This window comes from Coffea arabica, chromosome 3c (genome assembly GCF_036785885.1).
Source record: "Coffea arabica cultivar ET-39 chromosome 3c, Coffea Arabica ET-39 HiFi, whole genome shotgun sequence".
NCBI lineage: Eukaryota > Viridiplantae > Streptophyta > Magnoliopsida > Gentianales > Rubiaceae > Coffea > Coffea arabica.
The window spans coordinates 3,244,514-3,262,384 of record NC_092314.1 but is presented as its reverse complement, the minus strand read 5'-3'; the positions used below and the strand labels follow the sequence as shown (position 1 = coordinate 3,262,384).

At 36.0% G+C, this 17,871-nt stretch overlaps 3 protein-coding genes across 7 annotated transcripts; 2 read left to right on the top strand and 1 right to left on the bottom strand.

Annotated features, from left to right (window-relative positions):
- The first annotated feature begins 243 nt into the window (after window positions 1-243).
- On the top strand, window positions 244-3,238 carry LOC113734157 (homocysteine S-methyltransferase 2-like). 2 transcript variants are annotated; one of them, XM_027260523.2, is made up of 8 exons: window positions 244-398; window positions 502-679; window positions 1,291-1,347; window positions 1,472-1,698; window positions 1,831-1,960; window positions 2,068-2,271; window positions 2,589-2,660; window positions 2,974-3,238. In XM_027260523.2, the coding sequence occupies exons 2-8, from the start codon at window positions 515-517 to the stop codon at window positions 3,139-3,141; spliced, it is 1,023 nt and encodes a 340-aa protein (XP_027116324.2). In that variant the 5' UTR covers window positions 244-398; window positions 502-514; the 3' UTR covers window positions 3,142-3,238. The 2 variants fall into 2 exon arrangements, with proteins under 2 accessions (XP_027116324.2, XP_027116323.2); XM_027260522.2 differs by having other exon boundaries at window positions 2,589-2,707.
- Window positions 3,239-6,544: 3,306 nt separating this feature from the next.
- On the top strand, window positions 6,545-9,263 carry LOC113734383 (uncharacterized). The gene is made up of 2 exons (XM_027260909.2): window positions 6,545-6,625; window positions 7,042-9,263. Exon 2 carries the CDS (start codon window positions 7,053-7,055, stop codon window positions 8,775-8,777), a length of 1,725 nt encoding a protein of 574 aa, XP_027116710.1. The 5' UTR covers window positions 6,545-6,625; window positions 7,042-7,052; the 3' UTR covers window positions 8,778-9,263.
- A 608-nt stretch (window positions 9,264-9,871) lies between these two features.
- On the bottom strand, window positions 9,872-17,659 carry LOC113734156 (ATP-dependent RNA helicase SUV3, mitochondrial). Of its 4 annotated transcripts, none has more exons than XM_072081859.1 (17): window positions 17,318-17,658; window positions 16,742-16,896; window positions 15,818-15,941; window positions 15,511-15,632; window positions 15,231-15,421; window positions 14,504-14,644; window positions 13,869-13,949; window positions 13,276-13,353; window positions 12,669-12,837; window positions 11,980-12,092; window positions 11,785-11,865; window positions 11,509-11,574; window positions 11,312-11,376; window positions 11,013-11,058; window positions 10,815-10,931; window positions 10,546-10,637; window positions 9,872-10,467 (listed from the first exon to the last, which is right to left on the bottom strand). In XM_072081859.1, exons 2-17 carry the CDS (start codon window positions 16,878-16,880, stop codon window positions 10,353-10,355), a joined length of 1,740 nt encoding a protein of 579 aa, XP_071937960.1. In that variant the 5' UTR covers window positions 16,881-16,896; window positions 17,318-17,658; the 3' UTR covers window positions 9,872-10,352. The 4 variants fall into 4 exon arrangements, with proteins under 4 accessions (XP_071937960.1, XP_071937959.1, XP_027116322.1 ...); XM_072081858.1 differs by having other exon boundaries at window positions 13,869-13,991; window positions 17,318-17,656; XM_027260521.2 differs by lacking the exon at window positions 16,742-16,896 and having other exon boundaries at window positions 13,869-13,991; window positions 17,318-17,652.
- Window positions 17,660-17,871: the final 212 nt, after the last annotated feature.

Here is a 17,871-nt window from a genome sequence, read left to right as displayed (position 1 = left end):
ACATATGATATAAATTTAATACTCCTTATTTTCTTTTTTGGTCAAAATTTAATACTCGTTATTTGACAGCGATAGGCTCCTGTAAATGTTAAATACTCATCTAGTAAATATTAACTTCTACAGAAAAAGTAAAATATAAAAAAGTCCAGTATTGTGATTTTAATATAGGAACAATCGGGTGACTTCACGTTTTGGTGTTCCTACAAGTGTGGCAAATAGAATGCTGTGAAGCAGACAGGACACGCTACTTCTCATGTCGTTTCATTCAATTGCTCTCTCTCTCTCTCTCTCTCTCTCTTTAATGCTTCTATGAACTACTGAAAATTCTGCCACCTTTGCTTGCTGAACCACTTCCAAATTCCAAGAAGAGCAGAAAAGAAAAGAAAGAAAACCAAAAGGTAATCAAATTTACATAGCAGTAGTATCATGTTTAGTTGAAAGGAGGAATCAGTAGTATAACCTGGTCACCCTCATGTCTTTAACGTACTGAATTCTTGATAGGGGAAGAGGAGAAATGGTTGAATCATCAGCAGCAATAACTGATTTGCTCCGCCAGTGTGGTGGTTATGCAGTCATAGATGGTGGTCTTGCTACAGAACTTGAACGTCATGGTGCTGACCTCAATGATCCTCTATGGAGTGCCAAATGTCTCGTGACTTCCCCTCACCTCATCAGAAGAGTACTCTCTCTGCCTCCCTGTTAACTGCGTGTGGGTGTATGTGTTGTTTTTGGGGTGCTTTTTTTTTCCCCTTCTCTGTTAAATAGGCAATACTTTTCGGAAAAATTGATCATTGGGAAGTGAAATGTACTCAATTACAGTGTACGGGTCATTTGATTTCTGGTTGAATTGGTAAGAACAACTTGTTTTCACTGAACTCTATTGCCAATATATTCACATTTATATGTGTCGTGAGCGTGGTGGGATAACTCGTTTAGGATGCTTTAATGCTTGACCTTGTTATTTGTTAAGGTTGGCAAGTTTAGGATTCAAAGTAGGTCCACGGGTCCCAGCTGCTTCTGCACTTGGAACTCGTATTCTGTTTTATCAAGAATTATCTTTTCTACAAGAGATAAGACTCTACTGGCTCTTAGTTACAGTGCGGAACTGAATTGCTACCAGTGATGACAAAGAAACTATTCAGCACGTCTGCTAATTTTAATGATGGCCATAAGTAGCCAGCTTAAAAAGTTGTATGAATTCGGCCTTATTCTTTCAACTGCGATTAAATATCAGCAACTTGGCCATGTGGTTTTCTTGTTTTATTCTTTATTGTTTGCTTCACGTGACAGGTACACCTTGATTACCTTGAAGCTGGTGCTAATATCGTAATATCTGCATCATATCAGGTTATGTGCCTGTCTTTTTTTTATTTTTCCCTCTTTCGGGCCTTCCTAAAGATATCGTTTAATTATTGTTGAAAGAAGTTATCATGAAGTTTGGGACTTTTGAATTGTCTTGTTTGGGAGACAGGCTACTCTTCAGGGATTTGTAGCTAAGGGGATATCAAGAGAAGAAGGTGAAGCTTTACTGAGGAAAAGTGTTGAAATAGCACGCGAGGCACGGGATATATATTGTGATAGAGCCAGCAAAGGTTCTTGGGATGTTATTGGTGATCCAAAAGCTTTAAAACGTCCACTCCTTGTTGCTGCTTCTGTTGGAAGCTATGGAGCTTATCTTGCTGATGGCTCTGAGTATAGGTGAATCTTTTAATTCTCTTCTTACATTGGAAGCAGAGTAGTATTTCAGTGCCCAAATACTGAATTGAAATGTTTGAACTTGTGCTAGAAACTTTTCCTCTTGAACACTTGTGACCTTCTCATGCATTGCAGTGGCATATATGGGGATGCGGTGACTCTGGAGACTTTGAAAGATTTCCATAGAAGAAGAGTTCAGGTTCTTGCTGACTCTGGTGCTGATCTGATTGCATTTGAGACAATTCCAAACAAATTGGAAGCTATGGTATTGTTTTTTGAGTTGTGACTATCTCAGTGTACCTCAAACATTTCTTTTGCTGGAGCAATTTAGATGTTTTGCTGTCTATTTTGTCTGATTGCTTCTTGATATAGGCCTATGCTGAGATTCTCGAGGAAGAGAACATAAAAATTCCGGCCTGGTTTTCTTTCAATTCTAAGGATGGGATCAATGTAGTTTGTGGGGATCCTATATCAGATTGTGCTGCAATTGCTGATTCATGTGATCGAGTTGTTGCTGTTGGAATCAACTGCACTGCTCCTAGATATATTGATGGACTTGTCCGATCAATCAAGAAGGTATAACCAATTCTAGGATGCATTTGAAATGAATGAAATTGAATTTGATAATAAAATTTAATTAGGAACATTGGCTTTAATTCTCTTGGGAAATCCAGGTAGCTTTGTTGTCTTGTCTTAGTTCTAATTGCAGTCTTTTAATCACAACATCTTTTTTTTTTCAGGTTTCTAAGAATTCTCATTAGAGAAACCAATTCCGGATTATGATTATTAGACATATCGTATCTCCATTGCATCAATAAATTAGAAATCGAAAAATCTTGGATGTCCATTTATGTATTGGGAACTTATTGCTTTACTTGCTAATATTTCTGCAGGTCACTACTAAACCGATCCTGATATATCCGAACAGTGGTGAAACTTATGATCCTGACAGAAAGGAATGGGTGGTGAGTAGCTTGGTCTGTAGAAGAGCTCTTTCATGTTTTCTCGATAGGTGAAACTTTTGTCATGTGACTGCAAGCAATTAGCACAACAGGCTTTCGTATCTCTAAACCAATTTTTCAGTTTCATGGGCATTGTTTTATCTGTGTCGGTTCTACACATCAAACCTGGTTACTGAATGTGTGAAGTTTATGGGGATAGTTCGACTGTATGTCATATAATTTCTTCATAACACCTCTGAGACATCCGAATTTGTCAAATTACTGAATCTTATAGCTGCAACTGGAAGCTAAAATTCATTGTTTCTTCTTCCTGTAGCCTACAACAGGGGTTGCAGAAGGAGATTTTGTATCCTACGTTGGGAAATGGCGCGACTCGGGGGCCTCTCTCATCGGAGGTTGTTGCAGGACCACTCCGAACACCATCAGAGCAATCTCTAAATCTCTATCTAGCCAACAAGACTCCTTAAATTTTGTAGCGCCCTGAAATTCCAAGTCTTATTTTCATAACCAGCAAGACTAGGCAAGGCCCAGTCCTGTCTCCATGTGTATGCTTCACGCCTAAATAAATGTTAGTTAACTCTCGGGTTGTTGTTTTTTTTTTCTTACTTTGATCACTTGGTATTCCTACCTTCAGTAAGACTAATCTGAATTCGGTCCGGAGAGCGTCCGTAGAATTTGATTCTTATTCGAGGGTGAAGGGCTAACTCAAATCTCTTATTCGGAAGTAAAGAGTTAAGCCCAAAACTTTTCAAGGCGTCACATGCATGCAGAGGAGTCGAACTCGCGATCTCTTTTTGTTGTTTTGGTTCCATGGTTGTATGCGTAGCGATACTTAACATTGCAAAGAATGGAAAGGATATATTATGCAGTTCGGACGCATATGATCCAAACTTTTTGGCCTGTGCGGAGACATATGATGCAACAGTTTTGAAATAATAAAAGCTTTTCCTTAAGTATGATTAAAATTTCCGAACAGCACTTCTGAGAAATAGAAGTCCGGGCTGGGGCCCAACTTAATTAAACGGACCACCTCCGACTCCTGTTCTGATAATCTTTAAGCAAGTGCAAAGATAATTAATTCGACAGGTGCTCATCTTAATTGGGTAGTATTGTATCACTTTATTAGCTTAACATGTTCTGTATTTTTTGTAGGGGTGGCAATTTTCGACACGACCTGAAAATACGACACGAACCTAACACGAAATTAATGGGTTTGGGTTGAGGTTTCGGGAATTCGGGTCAGAATCGGGTTGGACCCGATGAACCCGAAAAGAAAACAGGTCGATTTCGGGTCAATCCGTGGTGACCTGATATGACCCGATATGACCCGTTTACGAATTAAAAATAATTTAATAAACATAAAAATAATTTTATCTAACTAAACTAAGTTATTCTTTTTTTCAAAGGCATTAATTACTTAATCCTAAATGAATTTATTTAATTTGTGTGAAGTTGAAATTATTATATTTGGACAAATAATATATTATATTATTTTTTACTTTATACTGTTTTAATTTATTTATATTTTGTTTGGGATAAAACACTTTTATTGTGTTTAATTTATTTTAGATTTGGTTTGGAATTATTTATTTAAATTTTTATTACTTGATTATGTAATTAATTTTGTGAGAAATTAATTTTATTAGAAATTACAGTGATAAATTAATAAATTAAAATTAAGTTTCGGGTCATTTCGGGTCGACCCGCCAACCCGTCAACCTGAAATTTTCGGGTTCGGGTCAACATACCTGACCCGTCACGGGTTGGCGGGTCGGGTTCGGGTCAACAGATTTTCTGACGGGTTGACCCGAACCCGACCCGCCAACCTGATTTGGACCCGAATTGCCACCCCTAATTTTTTGTACGATACAGAAAAGGGCTTTTGACAAATTAGTTATATGGAAATTAAACAACAAATAAATCTTACGTACTTTATAACTATATATTTTTTCAATTATCAAAAAAAAAAGGAGCATAATTAGACTATTTCCTGTTCAAGTAATGGATTTAGAATTAGTTATTATAAAACGTCACAAAAAATAATCATTAGTATTAAACCGTTTTCCATCAAATATCACACAACACTTATGTTTCGCAACCCAAAAAAAAAACTAAAAAACTGATGATAATTAACATAGTAATAATAATAATAATAATAAACTAAAAAATAAAAAGAAATAACTATTCATACTTCACTGGTAAACGCTAAACCCTGCCAAAACTGGGGGACCAAAGGGCCAAACCCCAAAACGTATTTTATTTTAGGGTTAATTATATTTACCTCCCCTGAGGTTTGACCAAATAACGAATCGATCCCTGAGATTTGACCAAATAACAAAAAGGTCCCTCAACCGTTAGTCTTTGCCGTTGACTGTTAGGGTTAATTACATTTACCCCCTTGAGATTTGACCAAATAACGAATCGATCCCTAAAATTTGACCAAATAACAGATTCCTCCCCCACACTAATTTTTGTCACTTATATGTAATGGAAATAGCCAAAAATCTAAATAACCCTTATTGATTTCCATCAAATTTTTAAGGATTAATTACATCCATCTCCCTTGTGGTTTGACCAAACTACTTTTAAATCCCTGTGGTATGGTAATATTACATGTACCTCCTTTTTAAGTAATCTCGTCAAAGACACTTAAATAGAAGTAGTAAAATATCATATTTACCCTCTTTGTAAAACTTGTAGTTAGAGAAAACTTACCGTTAAAAAATTGAAGGTGGTTTCAATAATAACGAATTAAACTAAGAGTTTATTACTTAAACAAAACAGTTTTTAACCAGTATAAAAGAAAAAAACCAAGCATGTAATAATCAAACTTGATAAAATATGCGCATAAAGGAACAAAAGAAAGAAAATGAAGAAAGAAGAAAAGCTTAGAAAACAAAAAAGAAATTAAAATGTGAAAAGCAAAGAAAGGAATGGAAAAAAAAGTAGAGTGAAAAAAGGAAACAGACAATTGAGCGATGAAAGAAAAATTATAGAAGCAATGTAAAGGTTCACTCAATCCACCACAAAAATGAGACGGACATGATTTTAAAAAATGAGACCATTACCAGATTCTCAAATATCCTTTGACTACTTAATCGGCCATGACAAAGTGTTTTGTGTAGAAAAGCCTTCTGCTAGTTTGGTTTTACAATGAGTTACTAATAAATAGAGTAAAATGCCAATAGAAAGCTGGTACTTCATTTATATAATATAGGAAAAGTATAAGGAGTTGGTACATTATGGAAAGAAAAAATGCGTACTACATTTTCAACCCTCTTATTCGCTAGAAATTTTAATTTTACTTTATCTTTTAAATAAATTATTTTTTGAAAAAATAGGTACTTTGTTCATATAATTGGGAAAAGTCGTAAAGCACTGGTATTTTATGGGATAATGGGTATTACCCCATGTAATCCAAAATTTGTCACACTATTTCACCAAATTACAAAATACATGTATGGCAAATTTTGTATTACAAGGTCTATCAAAATTTACTCTGATTTTATCTGTTAAATAAATTAATAATTTGTTGGATTCAAAATTTTATCTGTTAACCAAAATTTTTTTCTGAAAACACAAAAATCGATAGGTCAAAAATTTGATGGAAATCAATAAGGGTTATTCAAACTTTTGGCTATTTCCGTTACATATAAGTGACAGAAGTTAATGTGGGGGAGGAATCTGTTATTTGGTCAAATTTTAGGGATCAATTCATTATTTGATCAAATCTCAGGGGGTAAATGTAATTAACCCTAACAGTCAACAATGACTAACGGTTGAGGGACCTTTTTGTTATTTGGTCAAATCTCAGGGATCGATTCGTTATTTGATCAAACCTCAGGGGAGGTAAATGTAATTAACCCTTTATTTTACCCACCTCGGTTCATTTTCAGTTTTCCCCTTGCTCCTTTTTTGCCTTGGGTGTCCTGCCTCTTTTCGTCTTCTTCGGGGTGATTACAAGCAAGGTGAAGCTCCACTGTCTCTCTTTTTACCTCTTTCTCAATTCTCACAATACTGTTATTTCATTATGGAGATTGTTTTTGCTATGTGCTGTCGTCATTTTTTGAGTCTCTGTACAAACCCATGTGATGCAAACGCATAAATAATCATCAAGCAACTCGAATTACTAAATTCCCTTTTAGTTTTTAGCGTTTGTATGCATAGATATATAGGTGTTTTGGCGGCAGGGAACCCAAAATAGAGTCATTTTTTACCTATGTCCTTTCCGCATTTCTATTTGCTTTTGCTGCCGGATTATGTAAGAAAAACATTTGCTCTTCTCTGATATGATCAATAGATAAACTTCAGGATGCTATAAAGAAGTACCCTTTTGCTCAATTGGTTGAATTGCTTGGTCATTGTTTTGTTTGGCTGTTTTTAGGTTACTGGAAAATGCCATCAAGATTGAGGCTTTTCCACTCTTTTTGGCATTTTAGAGCTCGAATAAGTTCTACTAGGTTTACTACAGACGTTAGATATGTATCTGATGGGAATCATTTCTTGTGGAATCCCTTTTGCACTGTGGCTGAGTCAGTTCAAGTTGAAGATTCGGTTGTTGTGACTGTTGAGTCTCCTGGACTTCCACATTGGGTTAAATCTTCAAACAATGAGGTGAATAATGTAGAAGATGAGGAATTTGTGCTCCCCTCAGTCTCAGATTGGATTGACAGTCACGAGCTTCATCGCCCAGGAGTTGATACTGAAAGCAAAGTAGGTGATTTGTCAGATAGTGAAGCTGATAAGATTAGTAAGATTCTGAAAAGTGAGTTTAAATCACAGGATGCTGTTCTAGAAGCATTAAATGGTTGTAGAGTTGATGTAACAGAGGATTTGGTTAAGCAAATTTTGGAAAGATTCAGTTTTGATTGGATTCCGTGTTTGGGGTTTTTTAGGTGGGCCAAATTACAGGGAGGTTTTAAGTTGTCACCTGAGTTGTATAATTTGATGATTGATAATTTGGGGAAATTGAGGAAATTTGATCTCATGTTTGATTTGGTGGAAGAAATGCGGCAGTTGGAAGGTTGCATTACATTGGTTACGATAAGTAAAGTCATAAGAAGACTTGCAAAGGCCGGGAGGTTCGTTGATGCTATAGATGTGTTTAGAAATTCGGACCAATATGGAGTGCCCAAGGATATTTATGCATTGAATATTTTGGTAGATGCTTTGATTAAGGATCGAGGAGTTGAGCATGCTGAAGAAGTCATCTTAGAATATAAGGATATTGTATCTCCAAATGCTTCTACTTTTAACATGTTAGTCCATGGCTGGTGCAGAGCTAGGAAACTAGGAGAAGCTAGGAAGACCGTGGGCAAGATGAAAAGACATGGTTTTAATCCTGATGTGGTCACATACACTTGCTTTATTGAATTATATTGTCGTGATAAAGATTTTCGGAAAGTTGACCGTAAGTTAAAGGCTATGCAGGAGCTAGGACTTATGCCTTCTGTGGTGACATACACCATTATAGTGACTGCACTTGGGAAGGCAAAGGAAATGAATAGAGCCTTAGAATATTATGAGATGATGAATCAGAATGGTTGTGTTCCTGATAGTTCATTTTATAGCACTTTGATTGAAAATTTAAGTAAATCCGGGAGACTGAAGGATGCTCGTGAACTATTTGAGGATATGGCTAAGCAAGGAGTTGATCCGGATACATTGACATATAACACAATGATTGCTGCTTCTGCACGGCACTCTGAAGAATTGGATGCCTTAATGCTGCTTAAACAAATGGAGGAGAGGCAATGCAAGCCTGATCTTCAAACTTATGCGCCATTGTTAAAGATGTGCTGTAGATTGAGAAGAATGAAGGTGCTTTCCTTTCTGTTGAGGCACATGTTTAAGAATAATATCAGCTTTGATCTGGGAACATATACACTTCTGGTGAGTGGGCTCTGTGCACATGGGAACCTAAATCGTGCTTGTTCATTTTTTGAGGAATCAGTGAAGAGAGGTTTTGTTCCTACAGATGCCATGTACAGAAAGCTTGTGAAGGGACTTCAGGAGAAGGGTATGGAGAAAGAAAAAGAAAGGATTGAAGAACTGATGCTACAGGCTAAAGTACAAGGATCTATTGATTCTTCTAAGAGCTTTATTCAGGTTCAGGAATGAATGCTTTGGCATCTGTAAGTGATTTGAAAAAAAAAAAAACCTGAATGGCAGTCTTTCTTTTCTTCATTTACCTGAGATGCAAAGTATCACCAGCTACAAACTTAGCAGCAAGTATTGCCAATCAGAACTGGAAAAGCCAACATGTGATCTGATCTAATTCCTCCTGTGCTCAACTCTTTAAGATCAAGGAGAATTCAGCTTCTGATCCATCTTCCTTTGAAAAAGACAATTGTGAAAATTAGAAAAGTGAGAGAACTCTATCGGCAAAAAGTTTAGAGCCAAAAAGTATCGATTTTGCAACCTGATATGTCCTGCTACTGAAAGTAGTTACTAATTATGTAGAATTTAAATGCAATGTTGCAATGTCATTTGTCAGAATGAAATAGCTTGAATATCTTCTTGTCTGTCACATAATATATTGTTTATGGAAGCCGCGTCCATTTTGCTGGCCGGGACCTTACACTATGAATAACCCCACAAGGAAAATGAATTGCGATGACTATCTTCTTGTCTGTTTTTCGCTCAAAAGGAACAGAAGTCTCTGTTGTGGACATATGTTTTCCTTGAGATCGTAGGTGTAAAATCAGTAAAATGATGAAAAGTTTCAACCGTGAGCATCTTCTTCTGTTTTGAAGACAGAAGCGAGGGGCCTCTGTTTTTTAGCTTATTAAAGTGTTTTTTCAAGAAACAAAAAACTTCCCCAGCTGACACCGTACAAGGCCTATCTTTTGGACGGCACTCTGTTTGATTCTTCAACCAAAGATGAGTGCATTGATAATCTGTTACTGTTACATATCAGTAGCATGATAAATGTCTATGCTTTATACCCTACGGGAACTACTTTAACCGAAATAAAACAAAATAAATACAAGAAAAAGCAACGAGTACTATGATGTCATGAATGTTCGGTGCTTTAGAAGAGGAGGGAATGGACTTTAAAGACGAGCAGAAGATGCAGTCTGGTGCTGAAGTCAACTTCTGTCATTTAAAAGACACACAAAAAGGCTCTAATACTACTGAACTTCGGCTAAAAATGTCACACTTTCAAACAGTTTGCTGCAGGCGAAAATGAAAACTCAATTTAACAACGAAAATGGCAATGAATCGTGGGCTGCAATGAGTTATATTCCAGGATGATCCCATGTTACATCTGACGAGCAGTTGGTGATACATCATTCAAACTTTGCTTCAAATGCTTTTGCAGGTCTACCTTTCCAAACTATTCTATAGCTATTTTGCGTGCAAGAATGCTGATGATACACATATACAATGAATAGGATAAAAGTATTAACAGCACATTATAACTAATTATGATACAACTGTGACTGCGTCCAGATTCCTCGCTTTGCCCTTTTTGAAGAACCACGGGTAGAACTCCAATCCAATCCAATGTAGTCAAAAAGGTTAGAAACGGAAAACCAACAGTATGAATAAGAGCAACATGAAGATACAGAATATTGCACGCCGGGAGGAGACTGGAGAGGGAGAAGTGTCAATTCTAATGACCCGAGATCTGCCTTTCCAGGAATTCTAAGAAAGCCTGAGCAGGATAATTAACTCCAGGGGCAAGGAAACTCAAAGATGCTGTCTCATTTCTGCAGATAATAAAGAATTGAAGGCACTATATCGAGATAACTTTCTGGACTTTGGCTTCTGCCACCCAAGTCTTTCCAAAAATTCCTCGATCAACCTAAAATGCAGCGAAAAGTGATATGCTAATGAACTACATGGAAGGCAAGTAGCGACAAAATTAGTTAACAATACTCACAAGCTGCAAATGCTCTTCTGTGAAGACGCCAGTTCACGATCTGGGAAGCTATCTTCGAGCCGAAAACTCAACCAAACATAGAGGTCTAAAACCTTCAGACATCCATGGAAACTAAACTTAGCATATGCAGTTGCTACAACATTGAAATGATGGCAAAGAGGCTGAGTACTTTTGTGCGGTATTGCAGGCACTATAGGATCTTCTACAGCTCTAAAAGTTTAATCTCTTCATGTTTATCTCTCAAACTTTAGAAAACCATACACCCTAACCTTGTGAATAGATTCCAACTCCTTAAGAGCAGTGTGGGTTTTTGGCACCTTCAATGTTCCTGGGGTAAATATCTCCTTAAGCCGGACAATGCCACGTTGAGAATAATTGTGAGCAAACTGTCAACCACAAAAGGGTTGAATAAGTTTTTCCATCAAAACAAGCAAGTTTAGCTATTCAATAACTAAAAAGAAAGTTACCTGTGTAAGGCCCTGAGATGAGATGTAATCATCCATGTCAACTGGGCTACAAAAGCACAACTCATTATTTTTACTGCATGATTTCATGAAACTAAACCAAATTACATGCAACTACTTTACTTTTCTTAATCAAAATCTAGCTTGTTCAAGATAAGGTTTCAGTTTCGAATTTGGGCAAAATGTATACAAACTAGAAGTAGAGTGGAACTCTGTAAAAGTAGCAACAAGAAACAAAAGGTTAAAAAGTTTTCAGAATTAAAATGGAACAAAATTTCTGGCTAAGGAAAGAAAGGCATTACCTCATACAAAAGAGATACTTATCATCCAGTTCAAGGGGTAGCTCATCAATAACAGCAGCAACTTTCTGTTTCAAGAAAGATATTTTCAGCAAATCAAAGTTTGAAGAAAACCAATCCAAAACACAACAAAAAAGTCAAAATGGACCTTGAACAACTACAAAAGGAAAGAGAAAGAAAATGAGAGAGAAATTACTTACCAACATTTCTTCACAATTTGCAATGAAGTAGTTTGCAGATAACTTGGCATTCTCTGCAAAATGTTCCTGCAAGGAAAGAGAAAACCAAAAAAATGAGGCAGAAGGAAATAAGGTGATCAATCATCTAAAGTGAATAACCTTTTTTTTACATTACTATCAACAATTTAGATAAAAGTACACTTTTTTAAGTAATAATTCACAAGCAAAAAACTTTTCAAGACATTCATAACCTACATGAGAGAGAGAAAGCTAGAGAAAGAGAGAGGAGGTGCCTACCAAAATCTGGTATAGGCTGTGCTTAGGATGAAGACGAGAATACATCAACAAAAGGTCAAAGCTTGGAAATAATCCTGCTCTCTGGATCACAAAGCACAATTAACTTAGTCATCTATACCATATTTAAATGTAGAGTGCTTAACAATAGCCAAAGATAAACAAAGACTGATGCATAGTTCAGAAACATTCCAACACCTCCAAAATTGGAGACGGAGAATTTAGGGATGAATGAAGGAGGGGCAGATCTTCTGCATCTAGACAAGTTACTTCACCAACTGGAAATTTGGATCCATACCTACCAGCTCTTCCTGCCAGAAACAGCAACAAGCAATAGATAAGTACAAGTTGCAATAACTATCCCCATGGACCTATCCTAATCTTATTACTGTTGAAGCAATCAACTGGTTACAACAAAAAAATTCTGAACTCTAGGTTCTTATTGCTCTCTCTCTCTCTCTCTCTCGTTCTTCTGCTCTTTCCCTCTGTCTACGTACTCATGCACTATGGATATTGGCTATGTATGAATGTATGCACGCATGCTTGCAGATAAATATGAATCCATATATCTGAAGTATTTGACAACAACAGTACAAATTTCCCTAGCCTCACCACTTGCACATGACAGACACACAGGGGTGATAATGTGCATGGTTATTTCTCCATTTAATCATAAAGCAAAAGCAAATGATTATTGCTGATTATTAAAACATGAACAGAAAGAACAATAACCAGCACATGAACAATCTTCCTCCAATTTCGGTTTGTTTTAATACGCCACCCTCAGAAAGATGCAAGACTAAAACTATTACTAAAATCCTGCGCATATATTAAGATTGACATTGATGGTAAAATAGAACATAAATCAGGCAGTTTGTGTCACATACCTGCAATTTGTTTGATCTCTGGAACAGTAAGTTCCCGTGTCTCCATACCATCAAATTTTTCCAACTTTGAAAATATGATTCTAGAGATGTTAAGATTAAGACCCATCCCAATAGCATCACTAGCTACAAGAACATCAAAGTCACTTTCAGCATCGTTGAACCTGGTTGCCTGCAATTCTGATAAATATATTAGCTCAGCTGATTGCTAATTTATTAGTAGCAGAAAAAAGAATGATCATCATCTAAAGAAGCATATTGATTTTGGCAAGAAAAGATGCTATCAAATAAAATATTGCAGTCCATATCATAGATTATTACACTGATATGCTCGTTTGATAAACCATAAACTTCAAACTTTGAAGGATAGTAAATTGTGTCCAGTATAGGAGAAATAAAAAAAAAGTAAATATTTCTATTGCAAAGGACTCCAGATAGGACAATAACTAGGTGACAGAAAATCCCTTTCAGCTAATAATTAAACAGAAAAAGAAATAAATAAAGTTGTGCAGATGACAACAATTGCAATTGCTAGTGATCAAGTTAGGCTTGTAGCAAGAGGATCAGAAATCCTATTCTAGTTAGACACTCAGAGGAGAGAAACTTAAACCTGTCTTGTTCGAGTCTCAGGCGGCAATGAACCATAAACTACAGAACAAAGATGCCTTTTCCCAGCTTCGATTTGTTTCTGTTACCATTGAAGAAGAAAAAGTATGATCGAGATAGTATAAGCAGAAGCAAAAGATGTAATTCAAGATGATACAGTTTTGCCACCACATGCAACTTAACAGGTATAGATGGCTATACAAAAGTACAATACCCACAACAAGCTAAACCAAGGTGGTTCTAAAATGATTATTGCATCATTTAAACCTGCCAGATCACACCAAAAAAAAAAAAAAGATGCAAACAAGCAACAAAACCTTTTTCGTGTATCACAAAACATCCACCAAAATCAACTTCTAATATTAGTACTTACTAAAAACTCATACACTAGGCTACTAAGCCAGTAAGAGGCTCATTACATGCATAGATCATTGCACTTAAGCAACTTTCTGCTAGATTCAAAAATAGGTTATACGAAACACATATTTTACTGTTGTTCAAATCAAGCTCATAAATCCCATATTGTGGGCATATAGTTATGGAATTGAAAGGGAATCTCTGGGCTAGCACAAAGCATGTTAAAAACTTATTACCAACCTTCAATCTGTATATCTCCTGCCTTGAAAACGTCACAATGCAGTCACCTGTGCGAATATTGGAGAAAGATCCAAGAGGGACCTTCAGAGGAATGAGAGGTGAAAGCCTGTCATAATGTTGAACCTAAAGAAGAAAGAAAATAAAGAAAAGAACTAAGCAAAAGTATAGGAACTGGCATTTAGATGACAAATCATGTAATATATGGATCAGATGAAAACATATTCAACGGCACTTATCCCTATTAAGAGATTGAGAAAGCAAAATGTTGAACAAAGCAGATTCCAGCATGGAGAAAAACCAAACATATCTTTAAAATGCCAAAAACTATGTATGCAGGAAATGAGCCTGACAGCAAGATACATAACAACAATCTTGGAAAGGTACTGCATTCTCAATGTCATAGTTTTCCATCACAATCACACGATACCCATTTTAAACTAACTTCTCCTATTACATAATAATATTTTCCAAGAAATAGAAAAACAGATATACTTTGTTTTATAACTTTGGGATCAACATTACTTGAACAGCAAGAAGTGATATTCATATTTGAAAGATCAATCCTCAAGCGGCTATACCAAACTCATATGAAAGAGACATGCCTTAGTCATCAAATAGATATGCACTTGTAATACCTTGACATCATCATCAGTAACTTTAAGTATTTCTTCAATTAAAGGAACAGCAGCAGGATCTCCACAAAGGTGTAGCTCATTTGCAGAAATTCCTAGTAAAGCACGAGTGAATGAGAATCCCCTTGTCTTGCACCCTAACATCTGCAGCAAGGATGGAGTTCATGAGAATGACAAGCTGGCAACTATTATGATATCAATATAGAAAGAGAAGAGGGAACTTAATTTTGTAGCTGAATACCCAAAAAAAGGGTAAAGTTTTGCACCAAAATATATGTCAGAGTTTAGGAGGCACCATGATCATAATGTTTGTCTTGGATAACATAGACGATAACATGAAGTATTCTTACAGCATACTTTTCTTCAGATTGATGCTAATAACAAAATGAAACATATAAAGAGTTTCTCAAAATGCATAAAGAGATAAGGAGTCCTGCCATCAAAATCTACATTGTAATGTCAGTTAGATGTTCATGATTACCAATTATATGCGTCCCAAAATATTTGTCATTGTTTAAAAGGTCAAAGAAATTAAAAAAAACTTCCCATGTTGTCCATCTTGTAAAATTTCCAATGAAAAACAATATTTGGTGTTGTTTAGCCATAATGGTCATAATGATATCAGTCCATCTAAATTGATCATAATGATCACAATGATCATAATGTCCATCTAAATTGATGAACATAAAGATTTTAGCCATAATGATATCAGTCCAAGCTGCTAGCTGACCTGAATTTCATCAATAACAGCACAATCATAGTTGTATGTAACATCAGCCATCTCCACTGTAACAGCTTTATGTTTCGCACCATCTACCTCCTCCCTTTCTTGTCCGGTAATCAGATTGCAAGGAACATTTGCCTTGTTCAATCTTTTTGCCACCTCCCATGCCAAAAGTCTCAATGGCCCACAATAAATACCTGAAGCATATTTTGCATCAAATTCCTAATTCAGCTGGCAACTCCTAATTTAAGACAGTAAATATGAAGATACTGCTGAATTTCAATACCAGAAGAACTCGACTCCAATTGTTTCAAAGCCTGATGTGTTTTACCACTATTTGTTGGACCAACATGTAAAAAGATCTTCCGCTTTTTCCTTCGAGCATTTGGGTACCAAGTATGAGGATGGCTAAAGTTCAAGAGAGAAAATGATGTAAAAAAGTGCACCCAACAATATGGGGACAATAGCAAACTCAAACAGCGTATGGGAAAAGTACATTACAATTCAAGAAATACATATAAAGTCCCTAAAAAATGAAAGTTTGCTATAAAATTAAACAGCATAGCAGTGACACCATGGCAAATGATGCTTACGTGAGGTCTGTGAAGTCAAATTTCTTTGCATCACCAGAACTACTGAGCTGCCTAAAGCAATTACAAATACCAAACGACACCACGATGTTTGATTTGAAAGGAAGCCCGTAGAGTTCAACTTTATCTGAATAGAAAATATAAATATATATGAGGGTGAAAGAATATCATGAATCGTGACAATCAAATTTAACAACGACACTTCAATGCAACTTTTCCTTATATCTCAGGGTAGGTATATAATCTGCTAAGATAAACCAGACTGCTAACGATAAGTGTATCAGGAATATAAAATGCTCAGAAGCAAATATTGAATGATCTTCCCAATCACAGTACAAATGCTACAGCATCGATCCAAAGATCACCTTACTGTAAGAATATGAACATTGATGCAATCACAAACAGCCAAGCCGGTATCAACTCTTAGCTTAAAGTATTTTCCAAAATATTCCCAGCAGATTAAGCCTGCTAAATGTAAGTCAAGTAAGATAGCAAGTCTTGCTAGTTCAAGCTTATATTACATAACCTAGTAATACCAGATTTCAAGTTAGTGAAAGGTTAATCAAGATTATTGCAATTTTAAAAAATTAAAAGTGAGGATGAATTCATTCGTTCTTCTATGAACTCCTGGAATGATTAAGGAGATAACAAGTTTCCCAAATTTTTTTGCCTTCTATTTCAACCTTTCAACCACTTCTTTTGTATCCCAATACTAGATCATTGTAAGGTGTATTCAAGCTTCATCATGTCCAAAATTTGTTCAGCTCAAAACTTGGTAATAAACCACATATTCTACCCTTTGGAAAGAAATCAAGACAATATAACATTACAAATACATCACCAACACCACAATGTTACTTATCTAGCATTTACGCCATTCAAGCACACGTACAAAGCTCAAATGGGCTATTAAGTGCATATACATACACCATTTACGTGACAAATCAGTTTCACTTCTTCTCTTTTTCTCTCTTTCATTGGTGTGTTTACCGGTGACACTGGTCAAGTGCTTTCCACTGCTTATATACAATGTAGGTGACAGGAAAATAGCCCAAAATGGTGCCATTTTTGCAAGTGCATCGCTGAATGGAAAAGAAACAAAACACATCATTTGCTCCCTAATTCATTGAAAACCAAAACTAGACAAGAAAAAATGAGCTAAAAAGTTAGAGTCTTCAGAACCATGGGTATTACTAACATGTAAAAGCTTTAACTTTTATCCAATTCTAGAGTGTTATCAGCCATTTATGAACCAATAGATCCTAAAACAGTCCCAAGAAAAGAACTAATATAACAGCTCTCTTTCATTCTCTGATCATTATACGAACGTAAATTGTATAAAGTTATTCTTTCTTAAATAAATTGTCAATCATTTCCAGTTAATCTACGCTATAAGCCCAAAAGAATTTTTTTTTTTTTTAAAAGAAGAAAAAACTTACCAGCAAAACAGGAAAAAACCAAAAATTGAAATTGAGAACAGTACAGAATAGATAACTAAAGTACCTCGTAGCAGGGTAGAAGGAGAAATGGAAGCTCGGAGTCGTCGCCGGAAGAGCAAAGACGCCATCGTTTGGTCTGATTATGACTCTTAGGGGAAAGTTTGGCTTTTGAAGATAGTTTAAGTCGATTATAATTGAAAAATGCAGTGGAAAGCGGAGAGTTTGTGGTGTGTGAGAATCATTTTCTCCGTTACCTTGTGACAGAAGGTGGTGGCGTGGCTCCCGCTTTCTCGGCGGAGATGCGGTGCGACACGGAGCAGAGGGTGACTTGACGGCGGGGATTGAGTATTATATTACTATGCAGAAATCGCTAGTTTAGTCCTTCAACTTTTTGTGCGCATGTCAATTTTGTCTCTCAATTTTGAACTTAGTGCTTACTCTTTGAATATTGTACTATCTAATTTTATAATTTTACGGCAACAACAACAACTATTTTTTTTTTTGTTGGCACAAAAATCTCCATCAAATCAAGGGCAATATAGAAGTTACAAGTCAAAATGTTAACCATTTTATATGATCCATTTATGGTAAGATTAAATTGTCCAACAAAAACCATGA